At 27.3% G+C, this 13,875-nt stretch overlaps 1 protein-coding gene across 1 annotated transcript in view; it reads right to left on the bottom strand.

The window, feature by feature from the left end:
• Positions 1-6,705, bottom strand: part of LOC111680601 (dendritic arbor reduction protein 1) — an 84,090-nt gene extending 77,385 nt beyond the window's left edge. The window contains exon 1 of the mRNA XM_023442268.2: positions 6,524-6,705. Coding sequence (XP_023298036.2) covers positions 6,524-6,586 — 63 coding nt within the window. The 5' untranslated portion in view covers positions 6,587-6,705. The remainder of the gene's footprint in view (positions 1-6,523) is intronic.
• Between the last annotated feature and the right edge of the window lie 7,170 nt (positions 6,706-13,875).

The following is a 13,875-nucleotide window of genomic DNA, read 5'->3' as shown; positions in this document are numbered from 1 at the left end:
AATTTTTCGTTACAAACATAACAACAAATGCATAATACCCTCTTCACCATAGTGACGTAATGATTACTCAAACTTTAAACATTTAGTAAAAAAAGACTGTAAATTGTTGTAAATTAGTGTATTATAGTTCAATAGCTTTTACTCTCTTATATTTTTTTTCAAAGTCCCCCCCTAATGTACTTGAAAATAAATTTATGTACTCACATGTATAACACCTTTTTGTATTGCAAGTATTTATGAACTAATTAAGCCTAAATAGTTAAATATTTATTGTTAAAATGTCGCTAAACTTCAAATAAGTCCCACACACACTCACACATTCACTCAATCACCTACAAAAGCATAATAATAAAAATACAACAAAATTTTCAACGAAAAATACTATAGAAAAGCAAAAAATTCTCTTTTTTTTGACGTAAAACACTTTTTCAAAAAAAGGTTTTGTAGACATTTTGTCACTATTTAATATTTATTAAAGAGTTGTTGTCTAGGAGGGAAGTAATTTTGGATGAATATTTAAGAGTTAAAGGGGAAATAGTACATGTTTTTTTTTTTGTAACGTCAAAAAGGAAGTTAATGATAAGTCAATAATGTTTAACAAACAACAACAGCAACAACAATTATAATTGAAGTTTTTTGTTAAGAGTTTTCTTTCTCTCCCCCCTCCAAAAAATGACTCTTGCTATATTTACTTTAAGATAAACTTTATTTGTAATACTTTGTTTTAATATTTGTTTAAAAATATAATTTTTCTTTACAAAAATTATAACAGTTCCCACGCGTGCTATCTTTTCTTTTCGTTTTTTTTTAGAAGAACTATTATAGTGAGAGAGTAACACAATTAGAACACATGTAATTATGTTGTTTTCTTAGAATTTATCATTTAGATATTGAATTTCATATTTTATTTAAACACATATATTTTAGTTTTTTTATTAATAATTATAAAATTTTACAATTATTTTTCAGATTTATTGCCTTTCGGAGAAATAAAGGTAAGTTTGAAATTTCATTGAAAAACAAAAAGAAATAAGTTTCATTGAAAAAAAATTCTAAGGAATTTTAGGAAATATTTTTTTAAAAAATTTGATAATTTTATATTTATTATTTTTATTAGAAAAATAAAATAGTTAATTCTTATTAATTGTTAAAAATTTGGGTAAATTTTGAAAATAATAACATCATAAATAAACTTGCCCACTTAATAAGAAAAAATAGTTAAGAGGTCGAATTAAAAAAAATGCCCAAAAAAATAAAAAGAAAATTCTAAAAATTTGATTTTTTACAATTTTAGTCACATTTCTTTAGGGACTTGAAATACATTTAAGGAATTCATATAGAACACCTAAGAGTTCTCAAAATTTGTGAACTGTTTTGCAATCCCAGTTTTGGAATTTTGAGAATTTTTAGAAAAAATTGTTAAACTTCATAGTTGTAGTGACAATATTTAGATCAAACTGGTCCTAATGTTTATACTAAAATGTTGTCAAAAAAATGTTGTTTCAGAAAAAATATAAAATTGTTTAAAGAAAATATGATAAACCTTAACATTTTTTAAATTTTTTAATTTTGTAATTCAAAATCGTTTAGTTTGTGAAGACTGAATTGATAAAGTTCTGAAGTTTTGTGTGTGAGATAGCTGAAATCTATTCCCTGTTACACCTTTACAGAGGGAAAAATAAATATACAAGTCTGGTATTAATTTAACACCAAAATCTTTATAATTTTTCAATATCAAAGTTTCTTAAGCCATGTCCGTCTATCTGTCTGTTGAAATCATATTTCTGAACACCCCTGATATCTTTGGGGCTCAAATCTTAATTAATACTAGCAGACATGCTTTTGGGAAGTTTCCTCTTGAAAATCAGCAAAATCTGCCTACAATTAATGTAAATAGGATCAAAGATCCTAGACAACCTCTAAAAGTTTTATTAAAAAAATGAAATTTAACAACAACAACAACATTGCTTATTGGAAAAAACATATGTTTAGATGTGTATATTCTAGATCCTAGATTAAGCCATGTCCGCCTGTGTGTCTGTTGAAATCAAATTTATTAAAACCCCAGATCTGAATGCACGATAGAGTCCGAACGGAATATGTTAAAGAGTTAACAGGATATTATTGGCTTGATCTTATACAAAAATTAACTCTTAATCATATTAATTTTCTAATATGATTAATCCATCCGTCCGTCTATATAAACCTAATAATCTAACTATTTCTAAGAAATTTGGTCTATTCTGTTTTTTTTTTTTTTTTTGATCAGGAAAGAAATATATACGGCTGGTATCAAATTGACACCAAAGTGTTTATAATTTCTCAATATCAAAGTCTATTAAGCTATGTCCGTCTATGTGTCTGTCTGTTGAAATCATATTTCTAAAGATCCCAAATATCTTCGGTAGTCAAATCTTCTTATAAATATGAGCAAAAAACAATCTCTAAAAATTTCATAAAAATAATAAAAATTTTCGCATGCTTTGACAAGAATGCAACAACAACATTGCAAGCCTGGAAGGGAATTCGATAAAGAATAATATAGACTTCTTACTTGTTCCTTGATACTTAGGCCAAGGGTGAGCAAAAAGGAATCAAGGAGACCATGTCTCTTGTAACACTCTTAAAAGTCTCATCAGGAACATTATGAAAATATTACAAAAAGCATAATTCCGTTTGCCCTTCCTTAAGGGTTGTCTTTCTAAGAAAAACCTAAATACAACATTCACCAAAGATACGAGCAATACTATAACGAAAAAGAGTGAATTCTTTTAGAAATCCTGAACAAATATTTCATTAGATTTTTAGTTTAAAAAGTGCAATAGTGTTAATGGTCCCAATGAGCTTTTGATTAAAAAACCAATCATTTACAAAATTTATTTAAAATTTAAAACATTGCTGTAAAAAAAATCGGGAAAATTCGATATTGTTTAAACTATAGAACTCTATTAGGAAATAAGGAATTCAGAATTGTGCTGATATTTGTAACGCACACTAATATTGGCTCTACACCGACGTTCAAGTACACCAATCGACTCATTATCATTCTGAGCTATATCCGTCCGTCTGGCTGTCTGTCCGTCTGTCTGCCCGTTTGTCTGTCTGTCCGTCCATGTAAACCTTGTAATCAAACTAAAGGTCGCACTTTTGAAAGGGCTCCCTACAAAAAGCCCCTTTAAAATTTTGACCTAAATAAATGAAAATTTCATTTAATGAAGTGAAACTAATTTTTGAAATGATATACACATGTACACCTATCTATTGATATAACTTAATTTATGTTCATGTCAAAATATTGATGACAAAATATAAAGTCGTCTGTATAAATTTATTTCTTTCTGTTAGACACATGAAAAAAAACTCTACATAATTTATTTATTTTATTATTTTTCCATAAATTTCACCACAAAAATTAACATTAATTAATATATAATATTATTTAAACATAATAAATAAATTAAACAAAACTATAAGAGAACTTAAACAAACAAACCATATAAGGCAAAAAAAAATTAACTATAAATAGAAGTTTTTTTTTGCAAAATTCATGAGAGAGAGAAAAAAAAATATTTCCAAAAAAATTATAGATTATAGATTTTTGAAAAATATTAAGCAAATATTATAAAACTTGTAGATCATAAATTTAAACTTTAAAAGCAAATTGTGTAAAAAACATGTTTGCAAAATTTGAAATTAAAATGATTCATACGCCTCATAGGACCGAGACCGTGTGACACAGAGATAAGAATTAATGAATTTATATTTTGCAAAAAAAAAAAAAAAATAAAGAATTATTATCAAAAGAGAGAAAAAGAGGTGAGAAGAGAATGAAAAGAAATGTTTTTTTATTTAAAAAAGTTATCAGCTTAATTAAATGTCATAAATTTAAACAAATATAAAGAACTAGATTTTATTTCTTTAAATAAAATGTTTTGTTAAAACTACATTTTGTCAAATATTGTATTTTTAAAATTTAAATATGAAATGAATTGAGTTTTTAAATGCTTAATAACTTAATATCATTTGTAGTTTATTAGATTTAAATGTGAATGCAGGTAAATTTTTAAAATTTATTAAAAAATCTTTTTATATTGTTAAAAACCAAAAACTGAATTTTGAAATATTGTATAGAAAGAACTAGTAGCAAAAATTTAAAAAAAATTTCACTTCTGGTTTAAGTAATAGTAAAAAGATAATATCAAACATTAACAAGTTTAAGGCATTTTCAAATTTAAAGTTTTTTTAGGGGCTTGGTAATTACGAATGTTATAAAGAGACCAAATCAAAAGGTTCGGTCCCAGCAAAATTAAAGCGAAGTACTTCCAAAGGTTTAGCATTTATCATTACTTCAAAAGTTGCAATTAGTATTATTTTACCTTCTGTGGAAGTGATGTTTAATGACTTCCAAAGAAGCGAAAATAATAACATTTTTTCTATGCTGAATATATTTTTTTCTCCTTACTTTTTTTGTGAGACAAAAAATGTTGTTTTTGGGTTTCTGTTTAATTAATTGTATTAATGTCGAGGTAATTGTATTCTATAAAATACAATTTCACTTCCGAATAACTTTCAAAAAAGTGCATAAAAATTACTTTTAGATAATGCCTTTAAAAGTAATGAATTTGGAATTAAATAAAAAAGACATCCCTCCTATGACAAGCCTGTGTTAAAATCATCACTTCTTTATGTCTTTTTCATTACTTCAATGGAAGTTATTTTTTTGCTGAGGTTGTAGGGGACATGTAAGTGGAAACAAATATACACAGAAAGGGCAACGATTTTAGTGTTTTGTACACAGAAGGAAAAAGGAAATGTACACGTCTGTTACCAAAGTGTTTATAATTGTTCAATAACATCCGTTGACAAAGTTTATACATACAAACCATTATCAACATTATCAACAATTCGTTGTCGAAATCACAATTTTATACAAATCCGTTGTCTAAATCAATTGTATCAATTTCATTACTTTTTTACCGGTTTAGTTTCTCTCTGTTTAGAGAAGATACTAAACGAATCACTTGGCTAGTACATAGTCTAGTTCATAGACTAATATTTAGAATAAAATTGTAATAATTTATTCCCTATCCAGTCCATAGACTTGTCAATTGATTAGTCGGCTGACTGGTAAATAGAATAATTAATAGAATGTTCTAAAGACTAGTCAATTGGAAAGTCTTTAGAATAACCAAATGATAAGTCAACAGAATATATCAAAGACTAGTTAATAGACTAGATTCTAGACTAGTCAGTAGACTAGACTATAGACAAGTTAAAGAATAACTTTATAGAATAACTAGAAGGTCAAAACGGAGTCTCTTGATTCTACTGTAGGCTAGTCAATACACCTTACACTAGTTAAATGACTAGACTTTCGACTAGTTAATAGACTAGACTTTAGACTAGTTAATATACTAAACTTTAGACTAGTTAATAGACTAGACTTTAGACTAGTTAATGACTAGACTTTAGACTAGTTAATAGACTAGACTTTAATAGTCTAGACAATGAACAACGGACTACTGTATGGATTAGTACACAGACTATTTAGCAGACTACTGAATAGACTAGATCATAGTCTGTTCATCAAAGTCTCACTCTATAGAAAAACTAGAAGCTCAAAACGGAGTCTCTTGATTCTACTTGACTGTTCGCGCGTAGTGAACTACCACGTTAACCTTAGACTTGTCAATATACTAGATCTTAGACTAGTCAATAGACTAGACTTTAGACTAGTTAATAGATTAGACAAAGAACAACAGATTACTGTGTAGTCTAGTGAACAGACAATTCAGCAGACTACTGTATGAACTACTGAACAGACTAGACTAGTCAGTAGACTAGCCAATAGACTAGTCAGTAGACTAGCCAATAGACTAGATCATAGACTAGTCAGTTGACTTGCCAATAGACTGTCCATGGAATAAACTATTCCAAAGGCAAGTCAAATTGACAACAATTTTTCTACAATGCACGTTTATATCTTCAAGAGGCACAGACGGTCGGCATTATTTAAAACTTTTATAAAATATTTTTTTTTGTCCGATATTCCTCCGGAATGTGTTTTTATAATTAAAAGTTTTACTCCTTGTTCATAAACAGCATTTTAATTTATAAAAGATTTATAAAACAAAATTTCCATACAAAATTTGATTTATAAATCGTTTTTAAAAAAAATGTTTGTTAAAGTTAAGAGTTAGAAAAAGTTTTGTAAAACTAATGTATTGAATATTTTTTGAAACAAGGGACTAAAATATCAAAATGTGGAAAATTAAGAGATTTTTCATTTTTGGTAACAGCTCACTTAATAATGCTAGGATTGGTTTAAATTATTTAAAAAGTTTTCCTTCGTTGCAATACTTTAAATTTTTTCAAAGAATTTTATAATTTTTTTAAATTTTTAAAAAAAAATTTTATAAATTTTTAAAAAAGTTTTTTTATTTAAAAGAAAATTTAATTTTTTTAAATTTCTAAATTAAAAAGTCTTTTTTTTTAATTAGACTCTGTTTTTTATAAAACTCACCTGCATTACCCAATAATTTGTTGATGCTACAAATTGATCTCCAATCAATATATCCGTATGCATTTAAGCTAATATTTATACAATATTTTTCTTTCTAAATTATTTACTTTTTATTATAAATTTTTTTTATTTTTTTCTTTCTTTCAAAATAAACCACCAAAATGTATAGAAAATATTCAAAATTTTTTTTTTAAATATATTTTCTTAAATTAAACAAAATACTTTTTATTGCAAATGGCACATTTAGTATTAAAAAAAGCTTTTATTTTTGTTTTGTTTTAAGGGCACTTTTTTTAAGGAATTTTTTTTTAATTATAAAATTTTTATATAAAAATAAAAAAGGCACTGGATAACATTTGTATTTTTAAATTTTTAAAAAATAAATTTTATTTAGATTTTTTTATTTAAAAAATATATATTTTTTATATGTTTTTAGCGTCGGCAAATTTTTTTATTTAAAGGTTTTATTTAACATTTTTGTATTTGTTTTTCTGTTAAGAACTTTTGTTAATTTGAAGTTTTAATTTTTATTTAAAAATTTTTTATTTGTTTGTTATTTTTTTTTTTTTTAATTTAAACACAATTTTGCAAATTTTTTTTTATTAAAAATTTGTCCGCTTTCTGTTATTTGAATTTGAAAATTCTTTTCATTTGAAGAACACACGACGACGACGAGGAGAAAAAAAAACACAAGCACGTCAATCAGTCCACAGACAATTTGGCATGAATACGTGTATGTTAGATAAATATTTTTTTTGTATCGAATAGAATCGTTTCGTATGGTCGTAAGGTTTTGTTGTTGTTAATTTCTTTACTATCTTCTTTACGTTGTTTTTTGTTGTTGTATTTTCTTTAACGAAGTTTTGTTTTCTCAAAACAAAAAAAACACCAAAAAATTTTATACAAATTTTTCTTTTCATATGAACGTTAAACTTTTAGAGAAATTGTTGTTGTTGTTTTTTTTCATAAATTTATTTTCATTATTCTGTTTTACGCGTGTGCTGTGTGGCCCGTATTTCTTTCTTTCGCTGTCGGTAACCGAGTTCAGACTGAATGACTGGATAAGCAAAGGTTCAGCTTAGACGTACATAAAAATGTTGGTAGAGTACTTCTACTACTACCACTACTACTACTGCTGCTGCTGCTCATACTCTAGCTTACCACCACCACCACCACCACCATCATCATCAACACTTACTCTATCAGCCAGTCAACCAGCCTGCCAGCCAGCCAGCTAGCCAGCTAACCAACCATTCATTACACTACATAGTGTTAGTTTTGTCTTATACGTTTGCTGGGGTACCACCACACTCCAGCCATTTAGTCAGTCAGTTCATCATTTAGCTTCACAGAGTCACAGTCTCAACCATAGCATAACTTTGTTTTTGTTTGGAAATTATCTAAACAGCCAAGTTTTTGTTTCTGTTTTTAAGCTGGATTGCCTCTTGGCTTGTTCATGCTTTTCTGTTGTTGTTGTTAGTATAATTTTCAGTTTGGTTGTTATTATTGTTGTTGTTGTCATTGCTTTACTTCCCAACATACAGGTGATGATGAGGATTTCTTTCAAACAATTTGCTCCCTCACTTCATACAAGTTTGTGTGTTTCATGTTCAACTGAGCGTATTAGTCGCTCACTCGCTCTTTCTCTCTGTCTTCAATTGATTATCGATCGTTTATGTTGATATTTTTTTTCAACATCAACTCTCTTATACAAGTTATTTAAAGTTGATATTAATAAAAAAAAATACAGGTAATCAATTCACCTTTAAATTTTACTCTCTTTTTAAAAGAGTTTATTTTCTAAAAATGTGTGTGTGTGTGTATGTGTGTTTTAATATAAGAGTTTGATGATCATTTTGTTTTGCTGCTTTTGTTGTTGTGGTAGTTTATTACTATTTCCAAGCCTTCTGATACAAAAATGGGATTTTATATAAAAAATAGTTATGAATGAATTATTCTTGAAATTATGTTTATAAAGATGATGTTAATGATGTTGATCTTTTTAGATTGATTTTACAACTACGACTCTGACACTGTTCGTTGAAGTCCGGTCTTAAAATTTAAAGTATTTTAAAATTCAAAAATTAATAACATGTATTTCTTAATCTGGATCTAAGAGATATCTTACCCCGATTTTACCTATTCTGTATATAAAACAGAACAAATATTTTCGTAGTTCAATTTGGATATAAAAAAGATTTAGAATTTTATATGGACCCGAGCACAAACTTGCAATACCAACTAAAGGATTAGAATATTGTCATTTATTTAACATAGTGATTAATTATGGGAGACAAGTACCCAGCAAAAAAGAACTTCCAAAGAAGCTAAACAGAAGTAAAATTTATTTTCTGAAAGTACTGAAAAAGACCTGTAGGAGTGATGATTTTAACACAAACTTGTTACAGGAGGAATGTTCTTTTTAATTTATTCACTATATCTGAAGTCATTCTCAGGAAGTAATTTTTATGCTCTTTTTTTGAAGTTATTAGGAAAAGGAATTGTAGTATTATATAACTAATTTGATTTAAACAATATTAACATAAATAATTAAATTGCACGCATTTATCAATCTACTCCAAACGAAAATGAAAAAAATTCTGTACAAAAAAATATATTTTCAATTTTAAACAAAATTTAATGAATAAAATATGTTCAAAATTTGCGATTTTCAAAAACCAAAAAGTAACCGACAAGAGTCCTTATTATATGGTAAATGTTGTGACCTAATTTAATTTGGATGAAATTTTCACCAAGGTTAGTGCACAAAAAAATATAACTCTTGTCTGGTTTACTATTCAATTGTAATATCAAATATCATTCAAATCATTTTGAGTCACTTAAACGAAACTTCCAAAAATTGCTTAAATGTGTTCCAAAACATTCATTGTTTTTTAAACCCTAATTGGTACTAATGTTCAGACTCTATACAAGGGTTATAACCAAAAATTTGCCTAACCTTCTAAGGCAAATCGGTTTTCTAAAACCATTTACAAGTTTATATAAATTTGTGAATGGTACTCAATATGTTTTTGGGTATTTAATAAAGAGATTTTAAAGAGGAAAATTTAAAAATATTTGAAACACGACGATCACTCGCCAAAAAATATATTTTTTCAAAAAAATTCATATTTTGTCTTTCAGTTTTTGTCGTTACATTTCGGAAACATCATCCCTTCATACATACCTCAGTCAGCATAATAGAAAAGTGCTCTTCCAATATGTAACACTTTTACATCTGTCCTTGAAAGGCTTACCTCAAAGTTGTTATACAGATGCCTTCCACACTTTCCGTTATGTGTCTAATCAATTACATGTGTCCAGTACGGATCCAACTCAAGTGTTTGGGAGAAGGGACATTTTTTCCTTTTTAATTATTTTCTCTTTTTGTTTTCCTTTTCTTTATTTTTATATTTTGTATAAAAATTTTTCGGTTTAGGATTGAAATTTCCTTTTTTTCATCCCCTCTGGATACGCGCCTGGCCAAGTACTTTTACCCGTGATAAATCAAATCGAATTTTTACTAAAGCAGTCCATAGCCTGAATATTCTGCAAGTGATTATATATGACTATCTGAGTTCCATATATCTAAAAAACCATTCGTCCATCAATTTCGATTAGCTCACCAGGAGAGTGTGAATATTCCTTTGCACAAAAGTTTAATCTAGGAACGACGTTTTAGTTGCTCAATAATCAGATATTTCAATTCCTCCGTTGCTCTCCTCATGTTCTAACATTAGGCACGTATCCAGCTCACGCGTTTTAAAGGGAAATTAATTTTTTGTTTATATTTTCTATCAAAAATTTTTTGGTTTGGGGGGAAGGGTTTTGAAATTTTGATTTTTACTTCAGTGAATCCTCGCCTGCATGGGGTTCATATCAAATCGAAGTGTTCTCAGTCATTGGCTGCAATTGAAAATACATTTCGACTTAATTAGAGTTAGAGATTACCCTTTCACACACAACACTAATGAAGAATGGAAAAAGTGTTTTTGAAGGATTTCTCAGGATATTATGCTTTTTAGCATGTTGTAACATCAATTTCCAAAAAAAAAAAATGCATATTTTTCTTTGGAAATAACCATTTACTGTAGCTATGAACTTAAAATAACGTTCTAAATCGAGAAAAATGTAAAAAAGTACGACACCAGTGTCCCGTATATGTAAAAGAGTTAAGAGCCTTGATTAATGCAAATGCTGTCCAAAAGGAATCCTCTCGCGGTTCTATCGATGGCATATACGCAGGGAGGAAAAGAAATATACACGCCTGGTACCTGATACTAAAGTGTTCATAGTTTTTCAATAACATCTGTTGTCAAAGTACGTACGACAACAATATGTAATAATTCGTTGTCAAAATCTAAATTTTAAACACATTTGTTGTTGTCCAAATGTTAACAAAAGTGATTAGTTCACTATTGAAAACAATATGTTTTCACTTTGATGACAGTTTCTCTCTGTGAACATACATTTCTCCGTCGAAAAACCATCGCATATATCGTATAGTTGAAAAGACAAAGGAATATTCAATTTATCGGAGCACTCTAATAAGGATCAGAACTACTTTCATAACGGTCCCATTACAAACAAAATTTCAATATTTTTTTAAATTTTTTTACAAAAACCTTGAAACAATATTTAAATGAATTTTCATATAAATGTACCATTGTACTTGTTGTAAAGGAGCTATGTTTCGAAAAGTATTTTTTAAATTTTCAACCAGAAAGTTTTAGATTGGATTGATTTTTCCAAAATTCAATTAAACATTAATAAATAAAACTTCAAACATATTTGTTCAATTCACAATTGATGTCATATAATTGTAGCGTTTTAAGTTATAAAATTTTTTCAAATCAAATTTTTGGAAACAAATCAATAAGAAAAAATTACAACATAATACCATACAACCGTACAATAGCGATTGTGAATTGTACAAAAAAGCGAAAACAAGTAGTATCCATGGAAGTACTGAAAAAGTCCTGATAGAAGTGAAGATTTTAACACGGGCTTGTCGTAGGAGGAACGTTCTTTTTATTTGTTTCCAAATTCACTACATCTTAAGTCATTCACAGGAAGTAATTGTTATTAATCAATCTACTCCCAAATGAAGTGGGTTTAATTCCAAAAATTTTAGTACAAAAACCTACCTTTAATTTAAAACAATATTGGATATCTTTAACTTTTTTTGGAAACAACAAAAAGAAGGTAAACAAATTCACTTAGTGCTACTTTTGAAGTGGTGATAAATATTATTCTTTTGGAAGTACTTTATTTTATTTTTGCTGTGGAGTTTTTTTCTTATTAATTACACTTTTTTTAATTAAAAAAATATAATAAAATTAGAACAGAAATAAATTCTAATATAAAAGAAATGTAATTAAATTTTATTAAAGTTTCCATTGCTAATTAAAACACTAAACAAAAATTCTGTAAATTTATAGTTATATATTTACTAGCTTTAAATTATTGTTATAAAAATTATCAAAAATAATGTCTTTACATTATTTATATACAATTTACATGACTTTAAAACATGTTTTTTTTCGGCTAAAAATAAATTTAAAACATTTTCCCCTCTCCTGCCCCCTGCCTAAACATCCAACTACTACAACCTTTAATCACTACAATTCACGCTAAATAATTGTAAAAAATAGTAGAAAAAAAAACTAAAACTACCAAGAATTTCACATGACCATTAGATAACAGTAACAAAAACAACAACAACAAAAGTAAAATAATAGTAATAATAAACTTTAATGTAAAAATGTAATAAACAAAAAGAAAACAACAACAAACTTAATGGAAAAAATTTCCTTTTAAATAGAAAAAAAAAAACAGAAAATTTAATATAAAAATAAAACACAAAACTCAAAAAATACAAACTAAATAGAACGAACTTATTAAAACAATAACAAAAACAACAAAACTAGCAGAAAAACATGAGCTAAAAACAACAACAAAACAAGTCAATATAGGAGTGGTTTAACCATAAACAACCAATCACAGCAGAGTTTAAGTATAACAAAACCTACAAGAGAAAAAGAGACAACAATATAAACAAAACAAACGAATGGCTTCGTAAAAACAAGTTAAAAAGAGATGTTAGCACAATGGAGAGTGTGTGTATGAATGGAAGAGAATAAAAACACGCAATCACTACACAAACAAACAAACACACATAAACTAAGAGTTTACTGCAAGTTTTAATGAAAGTCTTGGTAACTAAAAATGAACAACAAGAACAACAATGAAATATATAGCAAGTAGTGTAATTTTTGAAAACAAAAAACAAAATGAATATTTTGTTGCTGTTTTGTTATTTAAACAACAATAACTAAACATTGTTGTATAAAGTGAAAATTTGTTGTTCATGTTCATTAAATTCATCATTTACTACAAGAATTCACATACATCCATAGATAAATATTTTGTTCGTTGGCTGGCTGACTGACTGGCTAAATGGTTTGATGGTCTGGTCCCTGGGTCTTTTACAAGTGAAAATATTTAGAAAATTTATGTGTTTTAGCTTTTTAGTTGCGGTCATAGTGGAACAAAAAAAAGTTAAAATTGATTTTTTTGTTTCTATTTTTAATTTTCAATTTCATACATTGTTGTCTTTAGTTTTTAATAAAACATTCCGTGTGCTTAAACATAGCAAAACAGTGGTATTTAAGGAATATTGTAGGTATTTGAAAAGTAAACATATAACTATCCCAGCAAAAACTTGGCTCTGACTTTTACTTAATAACTACTACATACCGCCTGCTTTATTTAGAACAAGTCTAGTAACTTGACTTACAAATAATATATAATTTAAGTACATACCTACTATTTATCCTTGACATACATATTTGTCAAATTCACAATCGCTGTTGTATGGTTATATCGTAGTATGTCGTAACTTTTTTATTACTGGTTTGTTTTTGTTTCAAAAAATTTTATTTGACAAATTTTTAAAACATACAACGCTACAACGATACGACACCGATTGTGAATTAGACAATTGTTTTCGAACTTTGTTTTTAACACAAATGAAAAAGGAAACATTTTTTTTGTTGCAAAAACTTAACCCAGAGACCAAAGTATATTTTTGTAGAAGACTCAGTACTGGTGAATTAAAATCTGGTATTAGAATTTCTCTATTTGAGATATCGTATCCTGAAGTTTGATAAAACGCAAATTTTGTCTATTTTTCAAAAAAACAAAAACAATTTTATTAATAAAATATGTTAACACAGCTGAAAAAAAAGAACTTCCAAAGAAGCGAAAAATTAGTAGAATGTACTACACGGAAGTACTGAGGTTTCTTACCTGAAGAAGTGATGATTTTAACACTGGCTTGTTATTGGAAA

The sequence above is a fragment of the Lucilia cuprina genome, chromosome 5, assembly GCF_022045245.1.
Source record: "Lucilia cuprina isolate Lc7/37 chromosome 5, ASM2204524v1, whole genome shotgun sequence".
NCBI classification, from domain to species: domain Eukaryota; kingdom Metazoa; phylum Arthropoda; class Insecta; order Diptera; family Calliphoridae; genus Lucilia; species Lucilia cuprina.
This window is presented reverse-complemented; position numbering and strand designations above follow the sequence as displayed.